The following is an 18,422-nucleotide window of genomic DNA, read 5'->3' on the forward strand; positions in this document are numbered from 1 at the left end:
GATGGAGAGAATAGGACTAATTAATGAGAGAGAGAGAAGACTAATTAATGAGAGAGAGAGAATTGGACTAATTAAGGAGAGAGAGAGAATAGGACTAATTAATGAGAGAGAGAATAGGACTAATTAATGAGAGAGAGAGAATAGGACTAATTAAGGAGAGAGAGAGAATAGGACTAATTAATGAGAGAGAGAATAGGACTAATTAATGAGAGAGAGAATAGGACTAATTAATGAGAGAGAGAGGAAGAGAATAGGACTAATTAATGAGAGAGAGAGAGAGAATAGGACTAATTAATGAGAGAGAGAGAGAGAGAGAGAGAGAATAGGACTAATTAAGGAGAGAGAGAATAGGACTAATTAAGGAGAGATGGAGAGAATAGGACTAATTAAGGAGAGATGGAGAGAATACCTCTTACCTCTCGATGGCTTTGTCCAGCTGAAAGATGATGGCCTGCAGCACAGCCCTATGGGTAGTGACGTCAGAGCGGTGGAGACGAGCGGTGAACAGAGCCAGAGCAGCACCCTTTGCATCACGACCAGGCTGAAACACAGAGAGCTTTACCGTAAACACAGCATTCTAGCAAACCTTTACTGAGTCCTCATGACCTTTACTGTAAACACAACAGACCGTATTCTAGTAGATCCTTACTTCGTCCTCATGACCTTTACCGTAAACACAACAGACCGTATTCTAGTAGATCTTTACTGAGTCCTCATGACCTTTACTGTAAACACAACAGACCGCATTCTAGTAGATCTTTACTGAGTCCTCATGACCTTTACTGTAAACACAACAGACCGCATTCTAGTAGATCTTTACTGAGTCCTCATGACCTTTACTGTAAACACAACAGACCGCATTCTAGTAGATCTTTACTGAGTCCTCGTGACCTTTACTGTAAACACAACAGACCGTATTCTAGTAGATCTTTACTGAGTCCTCATGACCTTTACTGTAAACACAACAGAACGCATTTTCTATCTCTTTTCTCACATCCTCCCTCTTCACTTCAGTCTTTCTATCCCTCCCTCCCTCCCCTTCTCGGTCTAATTGGTGAGGGTTTGTTCAGACAGCCCCATTCATCATCAGACAAACCCTCAGAGGGAAAGAAGAGGAAAGAGAGAAGAAGGAGTCAGACGGGAGGGCGAGAGGGCCTGCTGCCTGTCAGCTCACTCTTCTCTTTTTCCTCCTTCCTCTGCTCATAGACGGCAGCTTTTCCAGGGAGAGAGAGAGAGGGAGGGTAGAGAGAGAGGGAGAGAGAGAGAGACAGAGGTACGGGCAACCAGCTCCCCTCCCAGTCAGGTACGGGCAACCAGCTCCCCTCCCAGTCAGGTACGGGCAACCAGCTCCACACCCAGTCAGGTACGGGCAACCAGCTCCCCTCCCAGTCAGGTACGGGCAACCAGCTCCCCTCCCAGTCAGGTACGGGCAACCAGCTCCCCTCCCAGTCAGGTACGGGCAACCAGCTCCCCTCCCAGTCAGGTACGGGCGACCAGCTCCCCACCCATTCAGGTACGGGCAACCAGCTCCCCTCCCAGTCAGGTACGGGCAACCAGCTCCCCTCCCAGTCAGGTACGGGCAACCAGCTCCCCTCCCAGTCAGGTACGGGCAACCAGCTCCCCTCCCAGTCAGGTACGGGCAACCAGCTCCCCTCCCAGTCAGGTACGGGCAACCAGCTCCCCTCCCCGTCAGGTACGGGCAACCAGCTCCCCTCCCAGTCAGGTACGGGCAACCAGCTCCACACCCAGTCAGGTACGGGCAACCAGCTCCCCACCCATTCAGGTACGGGCAACCAGCTCCCCACCCAGTCAGGTACGGGCAACCAGCTCCCCACCCAGTCAGGTACGGGCAACCAGCTCCACACCCAGTCAGGTACGGGCAACCAGCTCCACACCCAGTCAGGTACGGGCAACCAGCTCCACACCCAGTCAGGTACGGGCAACCAGCTCCACACCCAGTCAGGTACGGGCAACCAGCTCCCCTCCCAGTCAGGTACGGGCAACCAGCTCCACACCCAGTCAGGTACGGGCAACCAGCTCCACACCCAGTCAGGTACGGGCAACCAGCTCCACACCCAGTCAGGTACGGGCAACCAGCTCCACACCCAGTCAGGTACGGGCAACCAGCTCGTCACCCAGTCAGGTACGGGCAACCAGCTCCACACCCAGTCAGGTACGGGCAACCAGCTCCCCTCCCAGTCAGGTACGGGCATGAAGAGATGAAGAGGGAGACCGACACGGGTGGTGATGAAGAGGGAGACCGACACGGCACATGCTCAGATCAAACACACCTCTGGAATGCCTAATCATTTTAAAGATGGGTCAGAGAACCAGGTGTTTTAATGCCGTAATCGGGGCGGCAGGGTAGCCTAGTGGTTAGAGCGTTGGACTAGTAACCGGAAGGTTGTAAGTTCAAACCCCCGAGCTGACAAGGTACAAATCTGTCGTTCTGCCCCTGAACAGGCAGTTAACCCACTGTTCCTAGGCCATCATTGAAAATAATAATTTGTTCTTAATGAACCTAGTTAAATAAATGTTTAAAAATCAGTTTAATTTCAAATTATTACTGTGTACTGTGCACGTATTCAAAAATAACATTTTTTTTGTTTCTCTAAAATCATTGTCACCATGATTAATCATAAAAATCTGAATTAAAATAACAAAAAGCTAAAAGTTAAAATTCAACGAAATGTGAGATCACCAGCCTCTATCATGTGACCACATTGATACGCCGTGATCTATTGGCAGGTAAAGAAATGGGCTCATGGAACACACAGCCTATTGGCCAATGCTGCAGTAGGCCCTTCCATGGAACACACAGCCTATTGGCCAATGCTGCAGTAGGCCCTTCCATGGAACACACAGCCTATTGGCCAATGCTGCAGTAGGCCCTTCCATGGAACACACAGCCTATTGGCCAATGCTGCAGTAGGCCCTTCCATGGAACACACAGCCTATTGGCCAATGCTGCAGTAGGCCCTTCCATGGAACACACAGCCTATTGGCTAATGCTGCAGCAGGCCCTTCCATGGAACACACAGCCTATTGGCCAATGCTGCAGTAGGCCCTTCCATGGAACACACAGCCTATTGGCTAATGCTGCAGTAGGCCCTTCCGTGGAACACACAGCCTATTGGCCAATGCTGCAGCAGGCCCTTCAATGGAACACACAGCCTATTGGCCAATGCTGCAGTAGGCCCTTCCATGGAACACACAGCCTATTGGCCAATGCTGCAGTAGGCCCTTCTATTGCACTTTCACACCGAGGATCTCTGATTATCGAGGGGGGAAATTATTAGAAAGATTGTTCAAAAAGCTTACTGTGAAGAACTATAGTTTTAATATATTATCATTCGCAATGGAGGTACAACATTTAAAAAACAAGCACTTTCCTACATTTCGACACAGCAGGCCAGGAACTTCTATTCGTGTTCAGGCATGTGCGCTCCCTCAACAGGATCAGGGCAGAGAAACCAGACACATGCTCCATCAACCGCTCAGGGCAGAGAAACCAGACACATGCCCCCTCAACATGATCAGGGCAGAGAAACCAGACACATGCTCCATCAACGCTCAGGGCAGAGAAACCAGACACATGCTCCATCAACCGCTCAGGGCAGAGAAACCAGACACATGCTCCATCAACCGCTCAGGGCAGAGAAACCAGACACATGCTCCATCAACCGCTCAGGGCAGAGAAACCAGACACATGCTCCATCAACCGCTCAGGGCAGAGAAACCAGACACATGCTCCATCAACCACTCAGGGCAGAGAAACCAGACACATGCCCCCTCAACATGATCAGGGCAGAGAAACCAGACATCTGCTCCTTCAACATGATCAGGGCAGAGAAACCAGACACATGCTCATTGCTCACATTTGACATCTCCTAAATGATAGTTATGAAATAAACCAAAAGTGTGGCATCACTCCAGTATCCCTGTCCCCTTCCCCCTATACATATCTACCTCTATCACTCCAGTTTCCCTGTCCCCTTCCCCCTATACATATCTACCTCCATCACTCCAGTATCCCTGTCTCCTTCCCCCTATACATATCTACCTCCATCACTCCAGTATCCCTGTCTCCTTCCCCCTATACATATCTACCTCCATCACTCCAGTATCCCTGTCTCCTTCCCCCTATACATATCTACCTCCATCACTCCAGTATCCCTGTCTCCTTCCCCCTACACATATCTACCTCCATCACTCCAGTATCCCTGTACCCTTCCCCCTATACATATCTACCTCCATCACTCCAGTATCCCTGTCCCCTATACATATCTACCTCCATCACTCCAGTATCCCTGTCCCCTTCCCCCTATACATATCTACCTCCATCACTCCAGTATCCCTGTCTCCTTCCCCCTATACATATCTACCTCCATCACTCCAGTATCCCTGTCCTTTTCCCCTCTACATATCTACCTCCATCACTCCAGTATCCCTGTCTCCTTCCCCCTATACATATCTACCTCCATCACTCCAGTATCCCTGTCCCCTATACATATCTACCTCCATCACTCCAGTATCCCTGTCTCCTTCCCCTATACATATCTACCTCCATCACTCCAGTATCCCTGTCCCCTTCCCCCTATACATATCTACCTCCATCACTCCAGTATCCCTGTCTCCTTCCCCCTATACATATCTACCTCCATCACTCCAGTATCCCTGTCCCCTATACATATCTACCTCCATCACTCCAGTATCCCTGTCTCCTTCCCCCTATACATATCTACCTCCATCACTCCAGTATCCCTGTCCCCTTCCCCTATACATATCTACCTCCATCACTCCAGTATCCCTGTCTCCTTCCCCCTATACATATCTACCTCCATCACTCCAGTATCCCTGTCTCCTTCCCCCTATACATATCTACCTCCATCACTCCAGTATCCCTGTCTCTAAACGCCTATACATATCTACCTCCATCACTACAGTATCCCTGTCCCCTATACATATCTACCTCCATCACTCCAGTATCCCTGTCCCCTTCCCCCTATACATATCTACCTCCATCACTCCAGTATCCCTGTCTCCTATACATATCTACCTCCATCACTCCAGTATCCCTGTCACCTAACATACATATCTACCTCCATCACTCCAGTATCCCTGTCTCCTTCTCCCTATACATATCTACCTCCATCACTCCAGTATCCCTGTCCCCTTCCCCCTATACATATCTACCTCCATCACTCCAGTATCCCTGTCCCCTTCCCCCTATACATATCTACCTCCATCACTCCAGTATCCCTGTCTCCTTCCCCTATACATATCTACCTCCATCACTCCAGTATCCCTGTCCCCTTCCCCCTATACATATCTACCTCCATCACTCCAGTATCCCTGTCCCCTTCCCCCTATACATATCTACCTCCATCACTCCAGTATCCCTGTCCCCTTCCCCCTATACATATCTACCTCCATCACTCCAGTATCCCTGTCCCCTTCCCCCTATACATATCTACCTCCATCACTCCAGTATCCCTGTCCCCTTCCCCCTATACATATCTACCTCCATCACTCCAGTATCCCTGTCCCCTTCCCCTATACATATCTACCTCCATCACTCCAGTATCCTTGTCTCCTTCCCCCTATACATATCTACCTCCATCACTCCAGTATCCCTGTCTCCTTCCCCCTATACATATCTACCTCCATCACTCCAGTACCCCTGTCTCCTTCCCCTATACATATCTACCTCCATCACTCCAGTATCCCTGTCCCCTTCCCCCTATACATATCTACCTCCATCACTCCAGTATCCCTGTCTCCTTCCACCTATACATATCTACCTCCATCACTCCAGTATCCCTGTCTCCTTCCCCTATACATATCTACCTCCATCACTCCAGTATCCCTGTCCCCTTCCCCTATACATATCTACCTCCATCACTCCAGTATCCCTGTCTCCTTCCCCCTATACATATCTACCTCCATCACTCCAGTATCCCTGTCTCCTTCCCCCTATACATATCTACCTCCATCACTCCAGTATCCCTGTCCCCTTCCCCCTATACATATCTACCTCCATCACTCCAGTATCCCTGTCTCCTTCCACCTATACATATCTACCTCCATCACTCCAGTATCCCTGTCTCCTTCCCACAATACATATCTACCTCCATCACTCCAGTATCCCTGTCTCTATACCCCTATACATATCTACCTCCATCACTCCAGTATCCCTGTCTCCTTCCCACAATACATATCTACCTCCATCACTCCAGTATCCCTGTCTCTATACCCCTATACATATCTACCTCCATCACTCCAGTATCCCTGTCTCCTTCCCACAATACATATCTACCTCCATCACTCCAGTATCCCTGTCTCTATACCCCTATACATATCTACCTCCATCACTCCCAAAGAATATGGATTCTGTAAATTTATCAAAGATGGCCAGTAAACCAAATTCTTCCCTGGTCACGTTGTCCGGGCGCTACATTTTCCTAAAGAAAACCCTACCACGTACACACACACACACACACACACACACACACACACAGAGGCCTCACCAGGACGGTGAACTTTCCGCTGAGCAGTTCAGAACGGAGAGGTTCCTCTTCTGGGTTAATGTTGAAGATGCCCTCCTTAATCCTCGTGTTCTGATTGGACGAATCACAGACATAAAGGTCAAGGGTCAACCATTAGCCCATTCTGGCATAGGTGGGAATTTACAGTGTATGTCGGGGACTAGACACAAAAATGCTCTCTCTCTCACACACACACACTCTCTGTCTTTGTCTCTCTCTGTCTCTCTCTCACACACACACACTCTCTGTCTTTGTCTCTCTCTGTCACTCTCTCACACACACACACACAGCGTCTGGTCCCTCTCTGTACCTTGTATGCCTGGAAGAGGTCTATTGCTCGGGAGACATCAAACTTGCGCGCCATGAGGAATTTGACGGCGGTCGGCTGAGAGACCAGAGCAGCACTGTGGGGATGTTCCCTGCTACGCACCTCAGTCAGGAACTCCTCCACAGCCTGGGGACAGATGGGGGGACGGGAGGGGTGGTGGGGTTAGAGGGGACGGTGGGGGAGGGGTGGGGGAGGGGGAGAGGGGTGGTGGGGAGGGGGTGGTGGGGGGAGGGGGGAGGGGGAGGGGTGGTGGGGGAGGGGGAGAGGGGTGGTGGGGGAGGGGGAGAGGTGGTGGGGGAGGGGTGGTGGGGTTAGAGGGGACAGAGGGGAGGGGACGGTGGGGAGGGGACGGTGGGGGGAGGGGACGGTGGGGGAGGGGACGGTGGGGGAGGGGTGGTGGGGGAGGGGGTGGTGGGGGAGGGGTGGTGGGGGAGGGGGGTGGGGGGGAGGGGGTGGTGGGGGAGGGGTGGTGGGGGAGGGGGGAGGGGTTAGAGGGGTGGTGGGGGGGGGGTGGTGGGGAGGGGCGGTGGGGGAGGGGCGGTGGGGGAGGGGGTGGTGGGGGAGGGGTGGTGGGGGAGGGGTGGTGGGGTTAGAGGGGTGGTGGGGTTAGAGGGGTGGTGGGGGAGGGGACGGTGGGGGAGGGGACGATGGGGGGAGGGGTGGTGGGGTTAGAGGGGTGGTGGGGGAGGGGACGGTGGGGGAGGGGACGATGGGGGAGGGGTGGTGGGGTTAGAGGGGACAGAGGGGAGGGGTGGTGGGGGAGGGGGTGGTGGGGGAGGGGACGGTGGGGGAGGGGACGGTGGGGGAGGGGTGGTGGGGGGAGGGGTGGTGGGGTTAGAGGGGTGGTGGGGTTAGAGGGGTGGTGGGGGAGGGGACGATGGGGGAGGGGACGGTGGGGGAGGGGGTGGTGGGGGAGGGGGTGGTGGGGGAGGGGTGGTGGGGGAGGGGTGGTGGGGTTAGAGGGGACGGAGGGGACGGAGGGGAGGGGTGGTGGGGTTAGAGGGGACGGTGGGGACAGAGGGGAGGGGTGGTGGGGTTAGACGGGACGGTGGGGACGGAGGGGAGGGGTGGTGGGGTTAGAGGGGACGGTGGGGACAGAGGGGAGGGGTGGTGGGGTTAGACGGGACGGTGGGGACGGAGGGGAGGGGTGGTGGGGTTAGAGGGGACGGTGGGGGAGGGGTGGTGGGGGAGGGGTGGTGGGGTTAGAGGGGACGGTGGGGGAGGGGTGGTGGGGTTAGAGGGGTGGTGGGGTTAGAGGGGACGGAGGGGTGGTGGGGAGGTTTACAGGGATGAGACGAGACCAGACGAGAGAGGGAAATATTGGGGGAGAGAGAGTGAGGGTGGGGTTGAGGTTGGAGAGAGGGAGGCAGCGAGAGGACAGTGTGAGGGTGGGGTTGAGGTTGGAGAGAGAGGGAGGGAGAGGACAGTGTGAGGGTGGGGTTGAGGTTGGAGAGAGAGAGGCAGGGAGAGGACAGTGTGAGGGTGGGGTTGAGGTTGGAGAGAGAGAGGCAGCGAGAGGACAGAGTGAGGGTGGGGTTGAGGTTGGAGAGAGAGGGAGGGAGGGAGAGGACAGTGTGAGGGTGGGGTTGAGGTTGGAGAGAGAGAGAGGCAGGGAGAGGACAGTGTGAGGGTGGGGTTGAGGTTGGAGAGAGAGAGGAAGGGAGAGGACAGAGTGAGGGTGGGGTTGAGGTTGGAGAGAGAGAGAGGCAGGGAGAGGACAGTGTGAGGGTGGGGTTGAGGTTGGAGAGAGAGAGGCAGGGAGAGGACAGAGTGGGGTTGAGGTTGGAGAGAGAGAGGGAGGGAGGGAGAGGACAGTGTGAGGGTGGGGTTGAGGTTGGAGAGAGAGAGAGGCAGGGAGAGGACAGTGTGAGGGTGGGGTTGAGGTTGGAGAGAGAGAGGCAGGGAGAGGACAGAGTGGGGTTGAGGTTGGAGAGAGAGAGGGAGGGAGGGAGAGGACAGTGTGAGGGTGGGGTTGAGGTTGAAGAGAGAGAGGGAGGCAGGGAGAGGACAGAGTGAGGGTGGGGTTGGAGAGAGAGAGGCAGGGAGAGGACAGAGTGAGGGTGGGGTTGAGGTTGGAGAGAGAGAGGAAGGGAGAGGACAGAGTGAGGGTGGGGTTGAGGTTGGAGAGAGAGAGGCAGGGAGAGGACAGAGTGAGGGTGGGGTTGAGGTTGGAGAGAGAGAGGAAGGGAGAGGACAGAGTGAGGGTGGGGTTGAGGTTGGAGAGAGAGAGAGGCAGGGAGAGGACAGAGTGAGGGTGGGGTTGAGGTTGAGAGAGAGAGGAAGGGAGAGGACAGAGTGAGGGTGGGGTTGAGGTTGGGAGAGAGAGAGAGGCAGGGAGAGGACAGAGTGAGGGTGGGGTTGAGGTTGGAGAGAGAGAGGAAGGGAGAGGACAGAGTGAGGGTGGGGTTGAGGTTGAGAGAGAGAGGCAGGGAGAGGACAGAGTGAGGGTGGGGTTGAGGTTGGAGAGAGAGAGGAAGGGAGAGGACAGAGTGAGGGTGGGGTTGAGGTTGGAGAGAGAGAGAGGCAGGGAGAGGACAGAGTGAGGGTGGGGTTGAGGTTGGAGAGAGAGAGGAAGGGAGAGGACAGAGTGAGGGTGGGGTTGAGGTTGGAGAGAGAGAGAGGCAGGGAGAGGACAGAGTGAGGGTGGGGTTGAGGTTGACGTTGGAGGGAGAGAGAGAGAGAGAGAGAGAGAGAGGGAGAGGACAGAAGAGAGGTTGGGGACAGAGTGAGGGTGGGGTTGAGGTTGGAGAGAGAGAGGCAGGGAGAGGACAGAGTGAAGGTGGGGTTGAGGTTGGAGAGAGAGAGGCAGGGAGAGGACAGAGTGAGTGTGGGGTTGAGGTTGGAGAGAGAGAGGCAGGGAGAGGACAGAGTGAGTGTGGGGTTGAGGTTGGAGAGAGAGAGGCAGGGAGAGGACAGTGTGAGGGTGGGGTTGAGGTTGGAGAGAGAGAGGCAGGGAGAGGACAGAGTGAGGGTGGGGTTGGGGTTGACGTTGGAGAGAGAGGGAGGGAGAGGACAGAGTGAGGGTGGGGTTGAGGTTGGAGAGAGAGGGAGGGAGGGGACAGTGTGAGGGTGGGGTTGGGGTTGACGTTGGAGAGAGAGAGGCAGGGAGAGGACAGAGTGAGGGGCTAGGTTAACCAACTTGTCCTGCGTTGCATATAATCAATGCGGTGCCTGTTAATTTATCATTGAATCACAGCCTACTTTGCCAAACGGGTGATGATTTAACAAAAGCACAATCGTTGCACAAATGTACCTACTTTTAAATAAAGGTTAAATTAAATTTTAAAAACCTAACCATAAACATGAATTAATTTATTAAAATTGATACACAGAAGTATATCTTTTTAAACCTGCATATTTAGTTCAAATAAATTCATGTCAGCAGGCAATATTAACCAGGTGAAATTGTGTCACTTCTCTTGCGTTCATTGCAGGCAGAGTCAGGGTGTGTGCAACAGTTTGCAAAGAGCCAGGCGTCCCAAACTAATTTGCCAGAATTGCACCTAATTAAGACATAACATTGAAGGTTGTGCAATGTAACAGCAATATTTAGACTGAGGGTTGTCACACATTCGATAATGTGTGACATTCGGTTCCGTATTTCACTGAAAGAATAAACGATTTGTTTTGAAAAATGATAATTTCCAGATTTGACCATATTAATGACCAAAGGCCCATATTTCTGTGTTTATTATATTATAATTAAATCTATGATTTGATGTCTGACTGAGCGGTGGTAGGCAGCAGCAGGCTCGTAAGCATACATTCAAACTTTACTGCGTTTGCCAGCAGCTCTTAGCAATGCTTGACTGGCTGGCAATACTAAAGTGCCTATAAGAACATCCAATAGTCAAAGGTATATGAAATACAAATGGTACAGAGAGAGAAAGTCAACGAGTCATAATTCCTATAATAACTACATCCTACAGGAACTTAAACGTTAGCTTCTTTACATGGCACATATTGCACTTTTACTTTCTTCTCCAACACTGCGTTTTTGCATTATTTAAACCAAATTGAACATGTTCCATTATTTATTTGAGACTAAATATATGTTATGTATTATATTAAGTTAAAATAAAAGTGTTCATTCAGTATTGTTGTAATTGTCATTTTTACACAAACATATACATACAAATCAGCAGATGATATCGGCTTTTTTTGGTCCTCCAATAATCGGTACAGCCCTACGTCATGTGCGTGAACTTTAAACTTCCAACTATATCCAGTGACGTCAGCGGATATTCAACAAAAACATCCGTTTCCCGACACTTGACAACGGATTGGACCAACTCCTTCCAACAACCAATTTTGGCGAAGGAGTAACATACGAATGTCCCTAGAAAAAAAACTTACCCTAAAAAAACGTTAACTCCCGTTACAAATGCACGTTAATAAGTGGCAACATGATTCATATAGCACATAATGAGTGTTGCTCGTTAGCTGGAGTAGTTGCATTAAAATAACTAACTCAGAGATGAGAGGACCGAGCAATTCGTAGCTACTAGCTTAGGGCCCTAAGCTACTCGTCTACTGTTGGCAATGTAGTTTAATTAAATAAAGCATTAACTATGGCAGTGTGGTCGAGCATCGACTATTTTATATCTGACAGCGGCTCTTTCGGGTTGTGTAACGTTAACCAGCAATCCCGCCAGCCAGTTGAACGACGAAAACAAACGTTTTACTAGGAACTTGAGAGCAAATTCTGTGAACCGACTGTCGAAAAATAGATAGTGATCAGGCATATTAACTATGACTGAGACCAAACAGTACTCAGAAAGCAAACATGTCACTGGACGTATAAAAAACAACCTTGTACTGCCATGTTTAACATCTGAAAGGAAATCGTATAAGGCTCAAATGAAGCAGAACATTTCCATGTTAGTCTTACTATAGTTACCTAGGTAGGAAGCCAAAGAGGACGTGTGTCAACACGGGTCTTCCTCCCCGGCCTAACGTTTAGCTATCGCATGGTAGCCATCTGCGTTCAATAAGTTATTCAAAAATAATAATAATAATAATATGGGTAACAAAATAGGAAATCTAAGCAGTGAGATGTAACTATGTCAGCCAACGCATCCAGACGACAGTGTTCAGCAGCAAGCTAATAGTAGCATGCTAGCGGCTGTCATAATATATGTAACGGGACCAAGGATATTTACGAGACAGTATCCTCACCAAGGACAACGTTGACCCTTACAACCTCACTAGACATTTGGGTTTATTGTTAACATAACTCTTTTTTGTTTGTTGATGAAATCGAGAGCACTACGGTAATTAAAAAACCAAGTTCTTACCAGTTCCTCCTGACTCGTCAAGGCTTCCGCCATCTTGAAGCCTCACGTCAACGTCGTTTCGACGTGCTCGTTCACGACGCAGAAGACCGAGTGCGGCGGCGGCGGCGCGGTTGTCACGAGTTACCACAGACGCAAAGTCAAAATACGATAAACATATCGCATTTTTTTTAAATTTAAATAAATGTATGAAAAAAAATAGCTTTTAGGTAATAATTTAAGGGTTCGTGTTAAGCAGAAGGATAGCAGTGTGGTTAATGTTAGGTTTAAAGTCAGATTTAAAGAAGAGAAATTGTAGGAATGGGCGTGGTTTAGCCATAATTATGACTTTGTGGCTCTGGTATCTAATGAGACGGGAGGCGGGTTAGTGCTATACAGAATCCTTTGGGACGTCCCTTCCCAAAAACCTAACTTTAATAACCCCAAAACTTTAACTATAACCTTTACCTAAACTTACATTTTAACTTCAATTAGGGGGGGACGGGACGTCCCAAGGAGCCCGAATAACATGGACCACGGAAGGAGACTACAGGTCGCCAAAGGGCTCATTCTACAAAAAGTCGAACGTTCCACTTCCAATGGAGATGATGATTTGCTAAATTCTGCACCATTCTTTATTAAAATGTTCAATGACACAACACATGGTGGAAAAGCATAGCGAGGTTTAGTTTAATGAATGTATATCCAGGTTTGTGATGTTATTTTCCATACGTGAATCTCTCTGTCATGAAAAAAATTAAATAGACGGGCAACAGTTCAGTCACAAAACATCCTGAAAACGATTTTTATTGAGCCATCACTTGACACAACAATTTACATAACATCATGTTTATTTATTATTTATTTTTTTACATGTTATGCTTTTGGCATTCATGAACAAGGAAATCCTTCCAGTGCAAGACAGTTGGCGACGGAGTGTCTCAGCGGCACACTAATCACTATACAGGAGTGCAGTATATAGGTAATAGGGTGTAATTTGGGACACAAACCCACGTCAGAGGGTTTAGTAGAGAGATACATGAAAATACAAGGTAGGAAACAGAAGGGACAGATCAGTCTCATTTGGGACACAAGCCCACTTTCTCTCTGACATCACTTCTTCTGGGTGCAAACTACAAGCTCAGGGTCCCAAATACCACCCTATTCCCTATATGGTAAACTACTAGTGACCAGATCCCTATTCCCTATCTAGTGAACTACTAGTGACCAGATCCCTATTCCCTATATAGTGAACTACTAGTGACCAGGGCCCTATTCCCTATCTAGTGAACTACTAGTGACCAGAGCCCTATTCCCTATCTAGTGAACTACTAGTGACTATTCCCTATATAGTGAACTACTAGTGACCAGGGCCCTATTCCCTATCTAGTGAACTACTAGTAACCAGATCCCTATTCCCTATATAGTGAATTACTAGTGACCAGATCCCTATTCCCTATATAGTGAACTACTAGTGACCAGAGCCCTATTCCCTATCTAGTGAAGTACTAGTGACCAGAGCCCTATTCCCTATCTAGTTAACTACTATTGACCAGAGCCCTATTCCCTATCTAGTGAACTACTAGTGACCAGATCCCTATTCCCTATGTAGTGAACTACTAGTGACCAGATCCTTATTCCCTATCTAGTGAACTACTAGTGACCAGATCCCTATTCCCTATATAGTGAACTACTAGTGACCAGAGCCCTATTCCCTATCTAGTGAACTACTATTGACCAGAGCCCTATTCCCTATCTAGTGAACTACTAGTGACCAGAGCCCTATTCCCTATCGAGTGAACTACGAGTGACCAGATCCCTATTCCCTATATAGTGAACTACTAGTGACCAGAGCCCTATTCCCTATATAGTGAACTACTAGTGGCCAGAGCCAGAGCCCTATTCCCTATATAGTGAACTACTAGTGACTACTGCCCTATTCCCTATCTAGTGAACTACTAGTGACCAGATCCCTATTCCCTATATAGTGAACTACTAGTGACCAGATCCCTATTCCCTATCTAGTGAACTACTAGTGACCAGAGCCCTATTCCTATATAGTGAACTACTAGTGACCAGGGCCCTATTCCCTATCTAGTGAACTACTAGTGACCAGAGCCCTATTCCCTATATAGTGCACTACTATAGATCAGAGCCCTATTCCCTATATAGGGCACTACTGTAGACCAGAGCCCTATTCCCTATATAGTGCACTACTTTAGACCAGAGCCCTATTTCCTATATAGGGCACTACTATAGACCAGAGCCCTATTCCCTATATAGGGCACTGCTTTAGACCAGAGTCCTATTCCTTATGTGGTGCACTACTTTAGACCAGAGTCCTATTCCTTATGTGGTGCACTACTTTAGACCAGATCCCATAGGGTAGTATGAACACTATATGAAACCTCTTCATTTAACAAGGCAAGTCAGTTAAAAACCAAATGCTTATTTAAAATGACGGCCAACCGGGGAACAGTGGGTTAACTGCCTTGTTCAGAACAACTGATTCTTCTTGGTCAAACGCTCTAACCACTACGCTATCTGCCTGTTTAACAACAGACTAACCTGTTATCATCTCTGTCCCTCCCATCTTCAACAACAGACTAACCTGTTATCATCTCTGTCCCCTCCCATCTTCAACAACAGACTAACCTGTTATCATCTCTGTCCCCTCCCATCTTCAACAGACTAACCTGTTATCATCTCTGTCCCTCCCATCTTCAACAACAGACTAACCTGTTATCATCTCTGTCCCTCCCATCTTCAACAACAGACTAACCTGTTATCATCTCTGTCCCCTCCCATCTTCAACAACAACAGACTAACCGGTTATCATCTCTGTCCACTCCCATCTTCAACAGACTAACCTGTTATCATCTCTGTCCCCTCCCATCTTCAACAACAGACTAACCTGTTATCATCTCTGTCCCTCCCATCTTCAACAACAGACTAACCTGTTATCATCTCTGTCCCCTCCCATCGTCAACAACAGACTAACCTGTTATCATCTCTGTCCCTCCCATCTTCAACAACAGACTAACCTGTTATCATCTCTGTCCCCTCCCATCTTCAACAACAGACTAACCTGTTATCATCTCTGTCCCTCCCATCTTCAACAACAGACTAACCTGTTATCATCTCTGTCCCTCCCATCTTCAACAACAGACTAACCTGTTATCATCTCTGTCCCTCCCAGCTTCAACAACAGACCAACCTGTTATCATCTCTGTCCCCTCCCATCTTCAACAACAGACTAACCTGTTATCATCTCTGTCCCTCCCATCTTCAACAACAGACTAACCTGTTATCATCTCTGTCCCTCCCATCTTCAACAACAGACCAACCTGTTATCATCTCTGTCCCCTCCCATCTTCAACAACAGACTAACCTGTTATCATCTCTGTCCCTCCCATCTTCAACAACAGACTAACCTGTTATCATCTCTGTCCCTCCCATCTTCAACAACAGACTAACCTGTTATCATCTCTGTCCCTCCCATCTTCAACAACAGACTAACCTGTTATCATCTCTGTCCCTCCCATCAACAACAGACTAACCTGTTATCATCTCTGTCCCCTCCCATCTTCAACAACAACAGACTAACCGGTTATCATCTCTGTCCACTCCCATCTTCAACAACAGACTAACCTGTTATCATCTGTTTATATAGTGAATGGCTGACGTGGCTTCTGACTGAGGAGAGCATATAGGGGGCGTCCCAATAATATCTCCATCCTTCTTTGATTGGTGGAGGCATATAGGGGGCGTCCCAATAATATCTCCTTCCTTCTTTGATTGGTGGAGGCATATAGGGGGCGTCCCAATAATATCTCCATCCTTCTTTGATTGGTGGAGGCATATAGGGGGCGTCCCAATAATATCTCCATCCCTCTTTGATTGGTGGAGGCATATAGGGGCGTCCCAATAATATCTCCATCCTTCTTTGATTGGTGGAGGCATATAGGGGGCGTCCCAATAATATCTCCATCCTTCTTTGATTGGTGGAGGCATATAGGGGGCGTCCCAATAATATCTCCATCCTTCTTTGATTGGTGGAGGCATATAGGGGGCGTCCCAATAATATCTCCTTCCTTCTTTGATTGGTGGAGGCATATAGGGGGCGTCCCAATAATATCTCCTTCCTTCTTTGATTGGTGGAGGCATGGGTTAGTAGGAATCATCATATTTATGATACCAAGTCATTTCCTTTTAAAAACCTGTGAAGGGAAGTGAACAAGTGCACTCTGGGAGGAAGGAGAGACGATTGGGGACACGCCTATGTCGCTATCAATCATCCAAAATCCCCCATGAGCCAATAGGAACGTTTAGGTGACGATTGTGATCCCGCCTTTTAGCCCTCCCTCCCTCCCTCCCTCTCTCTCTCTCTCTCTCTCTCTCTCTCTCTCTCTAATGAAAATCACGGAAAGTGTGCATGTATGGGTGTGTAAACACTGTCGTTTTTATTCTTAGCATCATCGTCGTCGTCGTGACAAACACAACAAGGTTGTTAGTTAAGGCATGTGCATAGCAGTCTGAGCTGTGCTTTAAACCAGAGTAGAAAACACCAGTCAGAGCTGTGCTTTAAACCAGAGTAGAAAACACCAGTCTGAGCTATGCTTTAAACCAGAGTAGAAAACACCAGTCAGAGCTGTGCTTTAAACCAGAGTAGAAAACACCAGTCTGAGCTGTGCTTTAAACCAGAGTAGAAAACACCAGTCAGAGCTGTGCTTTAAACCAGAGTAGAAAACACCAGTCAGAGCTGTGCTTTAAACCAGAGTAGAAAACATCAGTCAGAGCTGTGCTTTAAACCAGAGTAGAAAACACCAGTCAGAGCTGTGCTTTAAACCAGACTAGAAAACACCAGTCAGAGCTGTGCTTTAAACCAGAGTAGAAAACACCAGTCAGAGCTGTGCTTTAAACCAGAGTAGAAAACACCAGTCAGAGCTGTGCTTTAAACCAGAGTAGAAAACACCAGTCAGAACGGTGTTTTAAACCAGAGTAGAAAACACCAGTCAGAGCTGTGCTTTAAACCAGAGTAGAAAACACCAGTCAGAGCTGTGCTTTAAACCAGAGTAGAAAACACCAGTCAGAGCTGTGCTTTAAACCAGAGTAGAAAACACCAGTCAGAGCTGTGCTTTAAACCAGAGTAGAAAACACCAGTCAGAACGGTGTTTTAAACCAGAGTAGAAAACACAGAGGGACTACTATGTACACAGTCAAGTGCTTCGCTCTTCTCATAGAGGTAGAAAGAGAACTCATCAGACCAGGTTATATCCATCTAGAGCCACCTTTCTACCTCTATGCTCTTTCTCTAATAATGGTCCATGGGGCCAGCCCTGTTCTAGAATCACCATCTGTTCTAGAATCACCATCTGTTCTTGAATCAACATATATTCTAGCATCAACATATATTCTAGAATCAACATATATTCTAGAATCCACCCATTCTAGAATCAAAATATATTCGAGAATCAACATCTGTTCTAGAATCCACCCCTGTTCTAGAATCCACCCCTGTTCTAGAATCCACCCCTGTTCTAGAATCCACCCCTGTTCAAGACTACCACTGTTGTCAACTAGGATTTTGCAGGTACAGGGGGTCAGTTCGAGGGGACTGAGGGCGTCAGGGATGCTATGGTCCGGGCGTGTCAGGCGGTGTGAGCGTCTCCGTCGGGGCTGAAGTAGTACCTAACGGGGGGTCCAGGAAGGTCCTCATCGCCATCTGACTCTGGAGCGAAGGACACGGTCAGGTCAACATAGCCACGGTCTACAGACGGCTTGATCAACTTCTGCATCCTGGGAGAGGGAGGGGGGGAGAGGGGGAGGGAGGGGAGAGGGGGAGGGGGAGAGGGGGAGGGAGGAGAGGGAGGAGAGGGAGGAGAGAGGGGGAGGGAGGGAGGGAGGGGAGAGGGGGAAGGAGGGGAGAGGGGGAGGGGGGAGAGGGGGAGGGAGGGAGGAGAGGGGGAGGGAGGAGAGGGAGGAGAGGAGAGGGGGAGGGAGGGAGAGGGAGGAGAGGGAGGGGAGGGAGGAGAGGGAGGGAGGGGGAGGGAGGGAGAGGGAGGGAGAGAGGGGGAGGGAGGAGAGGGAGGAGAGGGGGAGGGAGGGGAGGGGGAGGGAGGAGGGAGGGAGAGGGGGAGGGAGGAGAGGGGGGGAGGGAGGAGGGAGGGAGGAGGGAGGGAGGAGAGGGAGGAGAGGGGGGGAGGGGGAGGGAGGAGAGGGAGGAGAGGAAGGGAGGAGAGGGGGAGGGAGGAGAGGGAGGAGAGAGGGGGA

General features: G+C 49.6%; 2 protein-coding genes and 1 long non-coding RNA gene across 5 annotated transcripts in view; all 3 read right to left on the minus strand.

The window, feature by feature from the left end:
* Nucleotides 1-12,259, minus strand: part of LOC135532179 (tyrosine-protein phosphatase non-receptor type 9-like) — a 38,376-nt gene extending 26,117 nt beyond the window's left edge. For all 3 annotated transcript variants that reach the window (XR_010454312.1, XM_064959792.1, XM_064959793.1), the window contains exons 1-4: nt 12,174-12,259; nt 6,859-7,002; nt 6,531-6,620; nt 417-541 (exon numbers count right to left, since the gene is read on the minus strand). Coding sequence is in view for 2 of the 3 variants with exons in the window: in XM_064959792.1 (XP_064815864.1) it covers nt 417-541; nt 6,531-6,620; nt 6,859-7,002; nt 12,174-12,206 (392 nt within the window). In the remaining variant the exon portion in view is untranslated. The remainder of the gene's footprint in view (nt 1-416; nt 542-6,530; nt 6,621-6,858; nt 7,003-12,173) is intronic.
* Nucleotides 12,260-12,817: 558 nt separating this feature from the next.
* On the minus strand, nt 12,818-16,052 carry LOC135532180 (uncharacterized). The gene is made up of 3 exons (XR_010454313.1): nt 15,151-16,052; nt 14,846-15,106; nt 12,818-14,804 (listed from the first exon to the last, which is right to left on the minus strand). It is a non-coding gene; the product is annotated as an uncharacterized LOC135532180 (long non-coding RNA).
* A 29-nt stretch (nt 16,053-16,081) lies between these two features.
* LOC135532181 (ubiquitin-like modifier-activating enzyme 6) overlaps nt 16,082-18,422 on the minus strand; it is a gene marked incomplete at its 5' end in the record, with an annotated part of 60,613 nt that continues 58,272 nt past the window's right edge. The window contains one exon of the mRNA XM_064959794.1: nt 16,082-17,948. Within this exon, the coding sequence (XP_064815866.1) occupies nt 17,801-17,948 (148 nt within the window). The remainder of the gene's footprint in view (nt 17,949-18,422) is intronic.

This window comes from Oncorhynchus masou, unplaced genomic scaffold, assembly GCF_036934945.1.
Source record: "Oncorhynchus masou masou isolate Uvic2021 unplaced genomic scaffold, UVic_Omas_1.1 unplaced_scaffold_1758, whole genome shotgun sequence".
Taxonomy (NCBI): domain Eukaryota; kingdom Metazoa; phylum Chordata; class Actinopteri; order Salmoniformes; family Salmonidae; genus Oncorhynchus; species Oncorhynchus masou.